At 43.3% G+C, this 17,603-nt stretch overlaps 1 protein-coding gene across 7 annotated transcripts in view; it reads right to left on the reverse strand.

Moving 5' to 3' along the window:
- myt1la (myelin transcription factor 1-like, a) overlaps nt 1-17,603 on the reverse strand; it is a 47,274-nt gene that overhangs the window by 23,442 nt on the left and 6,229 nt on the right. For all 7 annotated transcript variants that reach the window (XM_062411563.1, XM_062411560.1, XM_062411559.1 and 4 more), the window contains exons 2-6: nt 13,151-13,255; nt 12,789-12,843; nt 12,527-12,560; nt 9,508-9,570; nt 762-1,267 (exon numbers count right to left, since the gene is read on the reverse strand). In XM_062411563.1, the coding sequence (XP_062267547.1) occupies nt 762-1,267; nt 9,508-9,570; nt 12,527-12,560; nt 12,789-12,843 (658 nt within the window). In that variant the 5' untranslated portion in view covers nt 13,151-13,255. The remainder of the gene's footprint in view (nt 1-761; nt 1,268-9,507; nt 9,571-12,526; nt 12,561-12,788; nt 12,844-13,150; nt 13,256-17,603) is intronic.

Consider the following 17,603-nt stretch of genomic DNA (forward strand, 5'->3'; position numbering starts at 1 on the left):
ATCACTGTGTATTTTCAATTTCCAACATGAAATTCAATTCCTGTGAACTGCCTCTGGTGGAAGTGGTTAAACACCAGTTCAGTCTACTGGGAACCGGCTGGTTTCTGGACCTGTGCTCAGGCTGGTTGCAGTTTTCTTTCTGAAACTGTCAAAGTGCCGTGATTGAGCTGCTGCTGGACGCCTTTTGTATTTTGTAAAACATCTGCAGTAGCGTAGTCTAGTATGAGAGCCCCCTGGTGTTCATAGTCTGAACAGCAGGAACGAGGAGCAGAGGGAAACAGCGCCACCTAAAGGTCCCAGATCCTCCTTCTTCTTCTTCTTCCATCTCAGATCGGAACAGCAGCTCATCACAAACAAACCCCAAAGTCAAAAATTTCAAAACCCCAAAAACTACAGTAGGAAAAATGTGAGTGAGTGATGTCGTTAACTAACATCATGAATAATAAAGTGACATCATGTGGGAGTGTCGATCGTAAACTTCTCCACGTTATTTGAAACGAGCTCAGTCAGTTCACCACTGGCTCCAGAACTTCAGTTTCAATTTGCTGCCACCTAAATATGAATATAAACCAATGACTTCATATAGAGATGGATGAACTGAGGAAAAGTGAAGCCAAAACATCTGGATCGCCCCCTGGTGGCTGGCAGTGGTACATGTTATGAATATGAATATGGACTCAACTAAAACATTTGAATTACACATCAAAACAAACACATTTTATAAATCAATTAACATGAGTAGAAACTTTTTTATGACTCACCCTTCTGATGATTATGCTCCTCTTCCTCCTCCTCTTCCTCATCTTCCTCATCCTCCTGCTCCTCCTCATCATCGCCATCGTCCACTTCCTCTTCCTCGTCGTCTATCCCTTCCTCCTCCTCCTCTTCCTCCTCCTCCTCCGCCCTCTCTCCTCCTACTGTCTTAACCGCTCTCTCCACATCTAGCTCCTCATCTTCTTCCTCCTCCTCCTCATCGCCCTGCTCCTCGTTGTCCTCTGAGAACTCATCCTCTACCTCCTCCTCATCTCCCTCTCTCTCCCCATCCTCTTCCTCCTCCTCATCCTCCGCTACCTCCCCTTGCTCCTTCCCCACACCCCCTGCCTCTATGGCTTCGTTCTCGTAGCCGGTGTAGACACTGGCTTCCTCCTCCTCCTCCTCCTCCTCCTCGCCTGGGCAGGAGGTGAGAAAGGGCCTCCTCTTGGCAGCCGGCTCCAGCGGCTGTTTTTCCAGAGCCTTCCTCTTCTTGGCCAGCGGGCAGCCGTAGACACTGAGGCGAGACAGAGGGCGCATACATGATCAGCGGCCATCTTTGTTCTCATATCCACTATCTGATCATTTGCGTGATTTCATCTTTAACTTCACTGGCCCAGAGCTTCGCCTCCCACTGCTAACTGCAGCTGATTCTGAGGTCAAACAAGTCTGGAGAACCGAGCCAACTCTGGCAGACACATGCGGGCCAGAGCTGGCTAACATTTAAAACAACACCGCCAGAAAACCACCAACATTCAAGGGAGAGCTCCACTTGGCTCGGAGCTTGGTTATATTTGATTTTTGGTCTTTCAGAATTATTGGTTTATAGACAAAAGGTCACAGCTGGACTGATACAAGTTGAGCTCCACATCTGTTGGATGGAAGAGATCACAAATATTGTTCTGCTATCAACACAACTCAGATTGTCTAATTATGGTCATTTCACTGTGACATGGAATTGTCTTTATGCTTTATATGCTGTGTGTTACAGTTTAACACTTATTTTGTTGTTTATCCAAGAAATTTGTGAATATTGCTTTTCTGAAATGTCCTCAAACAACTTCAGAGCAATTCTAACAATGTCACCTGTGTCAATATTAAAGGAGGCATTAGGTCTAAAGGTCTTTTTAGTAGATATATAAAATACATATTTTGATAATTTCCACCTTAACACCACAGTGAGGAAATGCCGAAAAAAAACAAAAACTGATTCAAACAGTCTGGGCTTGTGATGTCACAAACCTAACAAACCAATCCTGTCAACTTGTGGGTGGAGCTGAGCAGCTGTAAAAGCCTCCTCGACTGCAGGTGGCGCTGTGAGGGTGGGGAGACTTGAAGCAAGGGCGGGGCCATATCAGCATAAACATAGATCCCAGTCAAAGAATCGGGGTTCAGCCAATTATAGGTCAACAGGGGGATTTTGACTTAAAGCTAAGTAAATCTGTGGGAAAACCAGCAGCTGTCTGAGGTTTTAATCATGTAAATAGTGAAGCTATGTGCTGTGAGCTCCGGAGCCGGCATAAAATACACAATCTGGGTGTTTTCAGGGAGACAACGAAGCAAACAGCCAACGACTTCACAATATGAAGCCACGCAGTCATCACCTCTGCTTAGGATGATTTCATCTGTATTTGTTTGTCAGCAAGAGAACAGGAAAAAATCCAGAAAGTATTTCCATGAATCTTGATGGAAGGTTATGGCTCGGGTCAGAGAAGAACTCTTTAGGTTCTAGTGTGGATCTGGATCAGGGGGCGGATCATGGATTTATACACTTTTTAACTTTCTTTAACATCGTGAGACTTTTTTCCATTTGTGATGATTTCTGAGAGAATCGTTCATGGATCTATATTTTAAATGTAATTTGGTGCACAAAATTGCACTACTATATTTTTCTTTCTTAAGCTGTATATATATATTTATATATATATATTTTATTTCATATTTTAAATTTTTTATATTCTATTTTACACAATTTTATTCAAAATTTTGTCTTTGTTTTTTTAATTCTTGAGCATTGTTAGAAGAGAGCCTGTGACTCAAGCATTTCATTACCAGCGACTGCTTAATTGTTTGATAATAAAAATCTTGAATTTGAAGCTTGAAAGATACGAATAAAAGTCTGGATTAAATATGGTTTCATAAGGGCACTGCTGGTTCTTATTGAAATAGAGGAGAAAATTGAAACATCACATTTCAGGCAGTGTGAAACTTGTGCTGAGTCTTCAAGGTCATTGTCTTGTGCTCACAATTAAAACAAAGAGGATTATTGTTAATATCTCAACATAAATATCTAATAAATCACAAAACAGTTAAAAAATATAAAGTGAGCATCCCTGACATTACATTTCTATCATTATGAAAACGAAGGTTCAAACATGTGATCCTGCTTCTGAGTCGGTTTCTAGTTCCACGAGATGAGCAGAGAAAAGTCTGAGAGTCGACGGTCAGGGGTCAACATCATCATCACGAAGGTCGGGTCCGGGGTTCAGAGGTCAAAGTGCTCGTGGTGCACATGTAAAAACCCAAAGAGGCTTTTCACACTCGCTCTCACTGAGGAGGAGAATCAGCCGCTGACACACAATAAAAAAACCCAAAGCTTATTCAACCGGGGCCTCAATTACGCAAATCCCATAATAGTCATTAACTGTTGGCAAAATTCTGCTTTAATTGCTCCAGAACAGCAAGCACAATTATACACGGCTTTAATGTGGATTTTACGAAATCAATTAGGCCATTTCCATATGAAAGTGCTTGTTTGGTGCTTGAGGATGAATTGGAGGAGGTGACGCTGCTTTTCACAATAAAACCAAACCTGCAGATTAAGGTATGAGCACCATTCAATCTCAACTTTATCTTTTATCAATCAACAAACAAACGCCACAGAATATAAATCCCTTTAAACGTTGTTATCTCTTTGATACGAGGATATTAATTAGCATTTTGTCACAGTGTGCGAGTTTGAAAGCATTTAGCTTCAGGGCAGAACCTCCAATCTGATGTGTTAAAGTACCAGACTGTTTTCCATCACTGCAGGAATTACACAACATGATATCGTTGACCATCATTGTTGTCTTCACAAAATGCTCCAACTAAATATGAACCATGTAGGATGATAATAAAAGAGGACCTAGGATTGACCCCTGTGGAACTCCAGAGGACAGAGTGTCACTTGTTATCTATTTCACATCACGGAAATAAAATAAAAAAAATCTTTTACCACATTTTCCACAAATTCCAGTACTGTCTCCCTATAATCATTTATATTATTATCATATTTTTATATTAATAATAGCAAAGTAAATTCAATGAGATCGTCTCTGCTTCAGATTGATGCCTCGTCTTCACCTCCTTTCATCATCGTCTTCTGAGTTTCAGTGTTTCTCCTTAAAAAGATTCATATTCAATTCCCTATATTCTAATTAAGGTATTATTACATTAATATGTTTCATGTTTGCAGGAACCTGAAATCTCAGAAATGCCAACAAAGCTTTGTTTGAAGAGAAACTGCGATTAAATTCAATTCATTCACCACACAGCACTGCAGCAATACTCCTTCCCGATAACACAAACACACACAGACACACACAGAGAGAGAGACACACAGACACACACACGCATTTTACCTCAAATGATCCCCCCAGTTTTTACCCAATAGGCTGTCAGACTGCCAGCTTGCCTGTGTGTGTGTCTGTGTGTGTGTGTGTGTGTGTATTGAATGTGTGTGTGTGTGTATTGAATGTGTGTGTGTGTGTGTGAGAGAGAGAGTGACCTCAGCCACCTTGCTGTCTCCCGCCAATTAAAATTCCGGTAGTAATTAAAGCAGATCAGAAACGAGGGAACGCGGCAGACAAGGGCGAGAGACTACGCATGGTAATTATGTGCAGGGAAAGAGAGAGACGGGGGGGGGGGGGTTCTATCATCACATTCTCTCTTAAACTGATCTGCTGCAGTTTGATTTGATGCATTAAGATTAATAACCATCGATCGATAATCTATCAATATAAAGATCAAACTTCTGTCTGGAGACATCGAGGCTGACGAGCAGGTTCCTGTTTGATTTTTTTTAAAAGACCATTTGACAGCTGCTTCTGCAGATTTGCATTATGGGATGTTTGTAGCATTAATATTGCTCAGCTAGCAGGTCACTTTTCTATAGAACTGTTTGGTGAGCCCACTGGCAGCCACAGCAGCTTGAGGTAGAACGCTTCAGGACCCGAGAGGATTATTAATCAACGAGGAAAAACTCATTTACAGCTGAACTCTCGTCTGTTTTAAAATCCCTCGGTGCTGAATCCATAATCGAGAACAGAAGTTTCCTCATAACTAAATACATATCCTGTTCTTTGTTAATGAGCGGGGGTGGAGCGACTCTCGGGTTCGATTCCTCCAGTTGTTGACAAAGTTTTAATATCAACAGTTTTTTATATGTTAGTTCTTTGTGACAATGAAGAACGTGAACAAGGCGACAGAAATAGAATCTCGTGATAATTACATCTGGAAATATGAAATATGAGGTGGGATCATCGTCACGGCAACGGCATGTGCCAACATGCATCGCCATGGCAATGCTTCTTTTACTAACCCAGGGGTTTACAGGTATAAATATAAATATATATCTATATGCGACACTGGATGGTGGCATACAAGGAAGGAGGGGAGGAGGGGGAGCGGGGGGGGGGTGTGGGCGAACCAATGTTCAGATCCTATACTAGCGGTTGCCATGGGAGACAGGCTGCATCCCTCCTGGTCCTCATACTGCAGCATCCTCGGTGCTGTCGCCATGGTGACATCCTCCAGAGAGAGAGGGAGACAGAGAGAGTGAGAGAGAGAGAGAGAGAGAGAGAGAGAGAGAGAGAGAGAGAGAGAGAGAGAGAGAGGGATAAAGTGAATGAGAGAAAGACAAAGAAAGGTAGGGGAGGAAGAAAGAAATGTGGGCGGTGGGGTGGGGGGGGCACAGGGGGAGATAGAGGCTTTAATCCTCACCCCCCCCCCCCCCCCACCCCCCTTCTCCAAACTCATTCATTGGCGTTGACGGCAGCACGGAGCTGTGATGTGGAGGAATGTTTTGATTGGCTCTCAGGAATAAATCAAGATACGAAGATAAAGTTATTTTTCTTTTCTTATTGTCAACAAATCCCATGAAGAAGAAGAATCTGAATTTCCCACGAGGGATTCAGAGACGAGTTACGAGCCAATTTAAAGGGGCAGAAACTGGGATTTGCAGAATAAGGTCATATTAAAGTCATATTTCGAGAATAAAGTCTTAATATCAAGAGGAAAATGGCCATATGATGAGAATAAAGTTATATTATTACAAGGATAGAGTTGTACCATCATATTATGAAATAAGACAAAATAAAGTTGTAATATTAACAAAAAGTAGACTGACAAATGTTGTATCGAATAAACTGACTTTACTGTTTTACTCTAACAAGAAGTAAGGCAGTCTTAGGAATGTGCTTTGCTATCTTTGTTTATCTATCTTAAGTTTATCTTTATTGACAGGACGGCAGAGGAGTGGGATGAGGGGGGGGGGGCATGGGAATTGAACCTGCGGCCGCTGCCCACTGACGCTCGTGTGTTCTCAACCACTGGAAACATCTCGAGGTTAAAACTATTCTGCTTTTCTCAAATTAGGATTTTTTTAAAAATCAATTCTGAACACGAATCAAATTCAGATCCTGAAACTTTGAGCGCTGACATTTGTCCGCTGTCTATTTAGCAGATTAGCTCCAGTTAGCATTAGCGTGTCTCGTTAGCTTCTTGCTGAGATTCTCCCCCCCCCCCCCCCCCCGGAGCAGCGCGGGAGTTTGTTGTCAACATTTGAAGCCAAACCAATAATCACAGAAGTCATTTGAATTTTAGTTTTTTTGAAGGAGAGTTTCCGTCTGTGTAAACAAAGCTCGACTGACAGTTCTCGCATTAGCATGAAGGCGAAGTCGGGCTAAACACATTCTGGACCTCTGTGTTCATGAAGGATGAAACCGACTTCCGTCTTTTCATCCCACTCTGGGGAAGACGCTTATGAAATGTAAAATTAAATTCTCACCAAAGGTTTTTGTTTGTGGATATGGTTGACTCATGTGGAGTCAGGAGGGACTTCCCAACGAGTAACGTCTTATTAGCATTCAGCGGAAAGACGGAGAAATAAATAACACGAGGAAATCAGACGGGAGACAAATTAGCAGAAGCTGCGCCCCCCCCCCCCCGCGCTGTGTCTTTGTGAAAATCAGACGTTTGAGTGGCTTGTGATCAGCTGATGATTAACTGATGAAGTAATTCATCCAACGTTTCTCCAGAGAGGGACCATCACACAGTCTCTCTCTCTCTCTCTCTCTCTCTCTCTCTCTCTCTCGCAGGTAAAAGTTAATATTTTAACAACTTCTGTTTTCAATTATGAAAAGTCAAAGTTCAAATGGGAACATCAATTGGACGTTAGATGAACGTGAGGCTGTATTTGAATTTCAGGTGAAAACATAAATTCTGATGTGAAACTATTTTTTCATTTTTGTAATTATAATTATTTTGCATTTTTTGATTTTACAATCATTGGTTTTCGTTTGTGTTATTATTGCTGTTTGTTTGCTAGTGAACAGGATGACTTAAAAAATATTCAACCGATTTCCATAAAATGTTGGCAAACTTAATTTATATTTATTTATAGTTTCACTAATTATAGACTTTATACTTGTATTTGTATCTTCACTTTTATTTTAAGACTCATACTCTTGTTTAATTCTCTGTATCTATTATATATTGTGTTTCTGTAATCTGGAGAAAGCTGGCACAAGAATTTTCTTTTGGATAAATAAAGTCTTGTTTTATCTTAATTTATCTTGTTTTATCAACACAAAACACAACAAAATCCACAGAGATCAGTTTTTACATAATTCTTCTAATTAACTAACAAACACGAAATATTCCTTTGAGCTCTTTGTGATAATCCTGATCTCAGAGCAGTGAAGTAATCACAAGTGAACAACTGGTGTGAGACGGTTTTAAAATCAAACTCGTACAGTTCCAGCAGATTATTAATAAGAAAGTGTGATTTTAGTTTCTCGTGGATGTTGAGCTCCAGAGTCGGGCTCAGTCTGCATCAGTCTGCTCTGCCAGCGATTCGCCATCCTGCCCCTTCTCATTATCGCTCCGTTACCTCGGGCATCAAACCACCGCTGTCCTGAGCTGTGCAACCTCCTCACCAGCCTCCCACACACACACACAATCCTCCACGGTGGAAACAATACCATGGAGATATTTCTAAATAACCTCAAAACATCTCAACAAGCGCTTTGATTCCATAATGGATGTTTAAATGGTTGTTGTTTTTTTTCTACCTTAATAATGAAATATACTTTATTTCCTCCTCCACAGAATCATATTCAGCCTTTAACTGTTTAAACCTCCGTGGTCCACTTCTGCTTCAACGCTGCCACACTGCACTTGTTTTGATATATATTTCACCTGTTTTATAAAAAATGTATGAGTTTAAAGCAGGAATTGTGCAGAAGAATGTGATGTTGTGTTGGTTTACTTTGTTCCACTCGTGTCAGGAAGGAACTGGACCAACGTGTTTACATTGACAGCAAATGCAGGGATCATACGTTTTGTTCTGTACGAATAAATAAGACTCTCAAAGTGCTTATTTCACAATAATCTCACTTCTCCTGCAGAGAATCAAGACGTTAAAACACCGTGACTCATGGTGGGGTCACATTGTGCAGCGGCCCCCCCACAGTTTGTTGGTAATTCACAGTTTCAGCGTCTCCTGCAGCGACAGAGATCTGAGGCAGGAACCATCCGTCCAGCCGCCTGAGGGGCCCCGCGGCGGCGGGGAGGACGGCCATCGGTCAGCGGGACCCGGGGACTTCACCCCCCCCCCCCCCCCCCCCCCCAGCGCTCGGCCTGATTGGTTTCTCTATCTACGGCCCTGTGACAGAGGACCGGAGCCACAGACCGGAGGCAACGAGCTGCCGATGGACGAGGTTTGAAACCGCGACGCCATCTTGTTTATTATCACTGCATCTCGGGTTCTGAGCTGGTGAGGGCCACCGGTGCTGGACTGCAGCTGACTGAACCAGACTTTAAGAGATGTTTAAATCACATATATTTTATATTTTCTCCCATGATTTAGTTTTCATTTTATTCATACTGATGTATTAATTGTGAAATGTAATTCTCTAATGCTATTTAAGACAAAAAAAGGATCAAATATAATACATTTTGAGTTGTTAATATTTACATTTTACACATATAAAGATTTGAAAGTAGACATATTGCGTCAGAGTCTGTGAGAGAATCAGTGAAGCAGAGAAATCCAGGGATCGAAGGATTTTTAAGTTTTCCCAAGAAAAACATTTTTTTCAAACGCACACCTAAAGGCTCTTATTTTAGTTTTTCAAAATAAATGTTGTTGAAATAAATGCAACGATTTTAAATAGCACATTTGCAAAGACTTTAACTTTCAAATAAAGGTGCATCAGCTATTAAAACAAGTTTTCTAAAACCTCAGAATTTCTGCATGCATCCTTTTTTAACACAATCAGAATCAGAATCAGAATAATACCTCAGATTAAATTTTACAGTGTCCAACCTAAAACCTCTTGAGGCTTCTGCTTCGCTATTTTCTACATTGTACTAAATCTCTTCTTGGAACAAAAGACAAACTTATTTTCTTCGGACTCTTAGAATTGTTTTTAATAAACTGAATTTTCTGAAAACTTGAGAAGTGTAAACAAGCAGTGTGTGAGCAGCTCGTACCTGCGGTGTCGGGCGTACTTTCCACTGACGTGTCCGCTGCCATCACAGCCCGGGGTGGGACAGCTGGGGGGGGAAGAGCACAGTGTAAGAACATGGGACGTATGATGAAGGACCGACCACGTCCCTCAGACACAGGACAGACCCCCAGACTGAGACGCCTGGAAGCCACGGCCTCGTCTCTTCAGGCTCATTTCCTGTCTCTGTTTTGTGTCTCTTTCAAGTTGTGGCTTTCCTCGTGTTGTGTGTTTTTCTGGTTCTTCTTTGTCGATTTGTGTTAATTTTTCCTCTTTGTGGTCTTTATATGTGTTTCTTGTTATTCTGTCTGCGTTTTTTTAAATCACGTTGTGTTAACTGTTTGTCTCTTTTTGTTGTTTTGTGTCTTTTAACCGACTCCGAAGACTTTTTAAACATCACTTCCTGTCGAGGCTCTGGCCCAGGAGCTGGACTAATAATCCTCATTATGAATAAAGATGAATTAGATGAGAACAGGATGGACCGAACCCGGGTTGGTTCAGTCCGGGGTCCGATGAGCTGCTTCTTTCTCTCTGAATGTTTCTTTCCGTATCGTGGCCGCGGTCGACAGCAGAACTCTCCAGAGCTCTGAGTCACGCTGCTGCAGCTTTCAGGCGCTCTGACCTGGAGACACGCAGACCGCCAGCCAACGCACACCGCTTGGCTTGAGGGACTCCACGCCCACGACCTCTGACCCCCCGCCGCACAGCTCCACCCACCCTCCACCCAACAGCACCTGATTTATACTGGCTCTCACTGCAGGATAAAAATGGAACCGCACGAAGACGGAGGTGAAGGTTTACCATCACGAGTGCAGAGAGGAGGAGGAGGAGGAGGAGGAGGAGGAGGAGGAGGAAGAAAATGAGAAAGTGGAGGAATGTCAAGGAGGAAGAGAATCAAGAAAGAACGGGTAATGGTGAGGACAATTGTGCAAAAGTGAGAAGCAGGGAAGGAGAATCGGGAGGAGAGATATGAGAAGGTAAATTAGAAAGAGTTGGAGGAGGAAGAGGAGGAGATATAAAAGCATCGTGAGGAAATGAGATGGAAGAGGAGGAGTCGAAAAGAGGCTGAAAACGAGAAGAGGAAGGACAGGAGGAAGAGGAGCGGGAGAGAAATGGAGGTTGAGGACGAGTGGAGAAAAGAGGAGGAAGAGCGGGAGAGGTTTTGTTCAAGGTGAGGAAGCTCATCAATCTGTGTTGCCTTATTGATTCCAGCTCATGTGTGTGTGTGTGTGTATGTGTGTGTGTGTGTGTGTGTGTGGGTGTGTGTGTGAACTCCCACGACACAAAGTCCAATCATGATCCAATTCCCACAATGCATCACATGTCGAGCCTTAAAATCACCCTCAGAACTAAATATAAAAACTTTCGCCTGTTTGCAAAGAATCTGAATATTGAATTTGCTTCCTGTGTTTTATTTTAGTTCAGCAGATTTAAAGTTTGTATTAGAAACTTAAAGTTAAAAAAGTTTCCCAACAACATGAAGTCTCCTCCTGCTGACGGCTGCGTGATGAGAAAACATTAAAAGCTGACGGAGCCACAGACGGGCCAGAGAAATCAGAAGTGTTTAGAGACGAGTGAAGCTGCCGGGTTTGATCTTTTCATTCTGATTTGCTGACAGCAACAGAAACTCAGAATATCAACCGACGCGTGTTCTGTTATTTAAGAGCTCTCTGTTTTTTAATCAGACGCCAGCTTCTCGTTCTCTTTATTCTGTTGAGCTTTAACGAGATGTCACGTTAACGTGGGTCTGTCGTCAAGCTGCTGCTGCTTCAACAGGACACATGGGACTGGGATCAGGAACTGGGATCAGGAACTGGGATCAGGAACTGGGATCAGGAACTGTCCCAATCGACCGAGACAAAAAGGTCAAAGTGTCAAGAAAAACTTTAGGTCTCATCCTGGAGTAAATTGCATGAGACTCGTTAGTCGTGCTCATTAGTGGGCCTGGCTGGCCGGAGGATCCATCCTCCATCATCCTGCAGTTACAGTTCAAATCCAGAGCTGTGATGCAGCAGCTCCCACTGAAGTGATGTGTTTATCATTCAAATGAAGTCGTGGAAACATTTTAATATCACAGCCACATGTTGTTTTTTTAACCCAAATCTGCCACATCACACCACAATCACAAATTAATTAGTACATGTTAATCCCTGAGGATTAGTGGGATTAGTCGCTGACTGTGGTGAAGTAAATAAAAGTGATGAAGATATTTCTCGTGACTTAATGAGAGTCTCACGGTGTTTACACTCAGAGTCCTGTCCGTCATTAACGGTGACTTCAAAGATTCCCCGTCCCCGTCCTCGGCTCCTGACATCACATCTAAATCCTCGGGGATTCTGCTGCCCCCCCGCTCGAGGCCCCCCCCCCCCGGTGCAGACGGGACATGTTGTTTACAGTAAAGTGCTGACCTGGATCAAACTGGGTTCACACATAATCTGCTGCACACACCAATATTTGTCAGTTTTACTAAATGAGATTAAGTGAAGCAGAAACGTTCCCCTTCGCACACAGACACACACACACACACACTCACACACACACTAACACACACAGGTAGCAGTGATAATCCACACTGTCTCCAGTCCTGTTTCTGTCACAGTGAAATGAGAAATTTGATCCAATCTGCTCATGTGTAACACAACCGGGTGACACATTAACACAACCCACTGTTGTATCTCACAATCTCATGGTTTTAACTTCTTGAACTCATTCCCTCAGGAACCCGGTGCAGCCTCCACCTGCCTCCACCTGACTCCACCCGCCTCCACCCGACTCCACCCGCCTCCACCTGCCTCCACCTGACTCCACCTGCCTCCACCCACCTCCACCTGACTCCACCCGCCTCCACCTGGCTCCACCTGCCTCCACCTGCCTCCACCTGACTCCACCCGACTCCACCTGACTCCACCTGCCTCCACCTGGCTCCACCTGAATCCACCTGGCTCCACCTGACTCCAGCAGTAGATGATGTCATGATGAGTGAAGGTCAGCGGAGGTTCACTCACCTGAACAGCTCCGGGGTCACGGCCTCCACAGCAGCTGCAGGCAGACCCAAAGATTAACGTCCGATAAGAACCCACACGTGTTCTACGTTCAGTTAATTCATAACCTAGTTCAACTTAGCAAAGGGTTCAGACTATACACACACAAATAGACTGGATGACAGTTTATTGTAGTTGTTAGTTTGATGAGTTATTGTAAACACACGCTAACCACTCAGTTAGCACGAGTTCAGCTAGTTGACGTGAACAGGAAGTAAGAACGTACCTCGAACTCCTTTGGATCGTGTTCGATGGCGTTTGTCTGCGGCGGTCGCCTCCATCTGGAAAACACAAATCAACCTGAGGCTGAAGAGAAACTTTTTTATTGTAGCATAAAACTACTTAGCTACAGATTAGCTCGCATCCAGCATCCATTTTGAACAACATTTCAACAACGAGGGAAACCAACCAGCAACTACTTGTAACAGGTCCATCATGAATGCTAGCAACTTTTAGCTAGGACGTAGCAAACTACCTTTTACCAGGTCGAGCTGCACTGAACCTGTTACAAAGACGAAGCTACTGTGGAACCAGTGAAGGTGAGTGAATGGGAGGTCAGAGGTCAGAGGTCACCTGTAGTGACTGTACCTGGTCGCAGCTCGGTGTGGAACCACTTCAATCTGGTTCTGGTCTCGAAGCCGAAGAGTCTTTGAACCGAACACAGTCTCAGACGTCTTCGTCCAGAGTCATGATCTAACACAAACACAACCAGCTGGAATCAAACGTCTTCCTTTAAACACTTAAACACTCGACAAAAAGCATTTACAGGTTTTCTTCTGATATTTACAAATGTGACATTTATTTAATTCTGTCGATTAGGTGTTTCTCCAGAGAGGTGTCACAGTTACACACATTTCAATGACCCACAACACGACCTGGGAATGAAGCTTAATGAGACAAACACTGGTGAAAGAAATAATTTGTCCTTCCTGGAAGTAAACGTTCACAGAACTTTCCTATTGCACTGGAGATGAAACTTTATTTTGAAAGGGATCGAGAGTGACAGTGCACTGATCAATTAGCAGAATTCTATTTTTGGAAACAGAAGTGTAGTTCCTACTGTTGTGATATTATTATAATAAGTTGAGAATCGTTTAGTTTTAGTTTGTGTCTCGTGAGTTCCTTCGGTTCTGATTGGTTCCTCTCTCTGGTTTCTTCTGCATAGCAACAGCAGCTGAAGGTCATCGTGGGTTTCGTAAGATTCTAAAGATCTGACACAAAACTTAATATCGATAATTTCTCCAGGAGATGTTGAGGATTATTAACAATATTAGGAACAAGAGATTATGTACAGCCACAGCAGAGCTTTCTGAAACTCTTGATATTTATAGATTTGATGCAGTGAATTCAGAATCACTGCAAGACTCTTAAATGTGATTTATGTTGTATATGATGCAAATCTCTCAGAACACAACTTGCATCCAAACTAAACTTGTGAATTTTGTGACTCTCTCCAAACTGTAAATAACACACAACTCGTCCTTTGAGCTGAACAATCACAACGAGCTCCCGGGCTCCGGCTGCGAGCGCCTCACACAGACGGCAGCTTGAAAGGACAACAGTGAAACAACAGTTTGATGATGAAGATGTGAACGCAGCGCCCCCCCCCCCCCCCCCCCCGCGCTCGGCTGCAGTGCAGCTCGGGGGGGCTGCAGCGTTAATATAAATGTAAATTCTGGACAGCCTCGCCTGAACCCTCAGCCGACTCCCATTCCGTTTCCACAGCCTGCCGAGGCCGGGTGCATCTGAGGCCGCCACTCCACCGAGCGTGCTCCAACGCACCCTACATCAAACAGCCCCCCCCCCCCCCCCCCCCGCCCTCCCGCAGCCCAGAAAGAAACCCTCCGCCTCCCTGGAAACTATACGACTGAGTGGGCTGAGAATGTGTGTCTGTGTGTGCTGCAGTGTGTACATGTGTGTGTTCATAAAAGTGTGTTTCCATATAGGCTGTGTCCTTGCTCTGCCTCTGCGTGCCTGTGTGTGTGTGTCTGCTGTGTTTCCATCTCTGTGAGGACCTCGAGCGTGAGGACATTTTGGATCGTCACTCACAGCGAGGACGAATGAGGACAGTTTAGGGACTGGAGGACATTTTCCAAAGTCAGGAAATTTGGAATTTGGGGAAATTTAAGACATCTTTGGAAAATTAGACCTTTGTTTTTTGAAAGTCTGGATAATTTTGGAAAATATTGTCTTATCAAAGAAGTCAAGGTCTTTTTGCTTTATGATGATGTGAGGACTTAGATATTTTTATGAAATCAGATTTTATCTGAGAAATTTGAGAGTGGATACATTAAAAGATATTCATTCCTTTAAAGAGGATTCAGATTTGGTCTCAGAGCTCAGGATCATATCAGGTAATTGACGAATGTGGAGGTTTTTAAAACTTTTTTTTCCAGAAGATTTTGTGATTTATTTGATTGTCATGAAAAGAGAATCTGTTTCATTAAAGCAACATTGAAAAACCACAGAGTTCTATAAGGCTGGATTAGCACTGTGTGAGGAAGAGCTGCCTGCTGCTTAGTATTCAGCCCGACACTTTGTCTGTCTGGTACAATATGATGCAGAGCTCTCCTATACTGAGCCACACACACACACACACTGCACACACACACACACACACTGCACACACACACTGCACACTGCACACTGCACACATGGACTAACAGAGCTGCAGACGTTCACCCACTGAGCTGCAGAAACGTACACTCTGTACCTGTGTCATTTCTACCATTTCAACAGACCTGCAGGAGGCTGCTGCGCCCCCTGTAGGTCAAACCCAACACGGCACCTCACAGAAAAGACATGAAAGAACAATCATTCTTCTCCAGCTGATCCTTATCTCATCAAGAGGCTTTGTTTTACTGCACCTCCATCTATTAAAGTCAGGTTCACTCGTGTTCAGGTGAGTCCCCCCCCCGACCAGGTGACAGGGCCTGAAGCAGTGCTCCTGTTGCTATGGTTACATGTTCTTTAAAGGTTCCATTCATATCAAATTCTCTTTTTCTTAATTCGTGCTAATTTTCCTTTCTGGTGTTCGTACACAGCTCCGACTTCTGCACATAGAAAACAAAGAGTTTCACGACGAGTCCAGCCAATCAGCAGCAGAGGGCGATCCCTCTCTGACCAGCAGGGGGCGACTTCACCAGTAGTTTCTATTGAAGTCTATGAGAAAATGACTCAGTCGCTAGTTTCAGGTCTTCTTCAAAACATTTAGTAAATTATGATCATTTAGAGTCAATGGACCACAAAGCCCTGGATGTGTAAGGGGGTGGATACCACAGTGTGATTGGCAGCTTGTGCCGTCCAATGGGAGCAGGTGGAATATATAAGTGGGCGTGTCCCGCAGCTCTCGGTCACGACTGCTGGTCAAGTTGAAAAACAAACTAACTCTGACTGTCAGAATGAAACAAGAAGCTAATGGCGGTCAGACATTTTGTTGACTCGTCCGTACCCTCTGTCCTCGTCCCTGCTCTTCTGCTCCGGAGGGACAGAAGTGATCATTTCTACAGTTGACAGAGGCTGAGTGGTTTTGTGGCATCGGCTGAACCGACTGATGCTCTCACAGCATCCAGGACACAACATCTGCACAGAGGTGCTTTGAAAAAAGAGACGTGTGGAGCTGCCACAGTGGTTGTGTTACGTCTTTAAACCAACAACACAACAACACAGACGAGTCGACACAGTAACTCACAGCAAATTAAGAAAAAGACAATGTGAAAAGATTTACTTCACATCTGGAGACACGACGAAAAATGACCCAACAACAGGAGGACACACAAACACAACACTTACAGGCAAATGTTTGTGAGCCCAAACAAGAGACACACACATACACACACAGACACACACAGACAGCAGCCAGGTGAGTGTGTGTTTGCAGCAGAGCCAGACAGCAGCTCAGCGTATTATTACAGCAGAGGATTTTTATCAAACCGAACAAACAGAAACATCTGGTGTTTGTGATTTGACACTGCAGCGCACAAACCAAACAACACAACACCCACACACACACAGTGTCTGTCTGTATGTCAACACCACATTTGTGTTATTATGGACACATGAATCTCAACATAAGCAACACACGTCTCATGGCTCCAGAGTTTGTGATATTGTGTGGTTGAACAATGAACTCTTTTTGTGTGTAGCTTTGTGAACCAGGAATGTTCGACTCACTGAATCTGGAATTTTAGAATTTGCTTCCTGATTTAGAAAGATTCTGGCGCCGCCCCCGGAAGACAGGAAGTGACAGAGCTTCTCAGTTTCTGATGGTTCAGGTCGACTCACCACAGGAAGGAAAGACACTCCTCCAGTGGAAAAGCAGTCAATCGCCTTTTATAGCTCTTTATAGCAACTGGAGAATACTTAATAATTTTGGTGTATATGAGGTACAACTAAAACTATTAAATACAATTAACTGATTGAACAGCCTGACACACGTATAGACAGAATGAGCTCAATAGTTACCACTCATGTAATATAGACAAATTACATGTAAAATGCATTAATAATAAATCAAATAATATACCACTATATATATATATATGTATATATATATATATAAGTATACATCCATGAAACCATGTGTCTGCACAATAATCTAACAAATCAAATATTTCCACATGTACTCGTGCAACATTTTCTTCGTACTCAATGAAAACATTTGAATATTCCTATTCGCTGAGGTCTCGTCTGTTTCCCATGTGACCTACTGTACTTCCTGCCAAATTAATATGATCACACATAAACAATAAATAATATAAATAACACACCAAAAATCCATTACGCCTTGTATCATAAGCAAATAACAATAATACTCTACTTAGACTTAATCATGGTCCTTTAATTTGACTGTGACACACTGGAGCACACGCTATTCTGCAGCAGCTCTCCCTCCCTCCCTCCCTCCCTTCCTCCCTCCCGTACAACAGCCCCACTCCTGGTTTCCATGGAGACTGGACTGATCTGGTGATTAGCCGCATCAATTAACCCCCGACCAAAAAAAAAGGGGGGGGGGGGCCCTGAACAGCAGCAGCCGACTGAC

This window comes from Platichthys flesus, chromosome 18 (genome assembly GCF_949316205.1).
Source record: "Platichthys flesus chromosome 18, fPlaFle2.1, whole genome shotgun sequence".
Classification (NCBI taxonomy): domain Eukaryota; kingdom Metazoa; phylum Chordata; class Actinopteri; order Pleuronectiformes; family Pleuronectidae; genus Platichthys; species Platichthys flesus.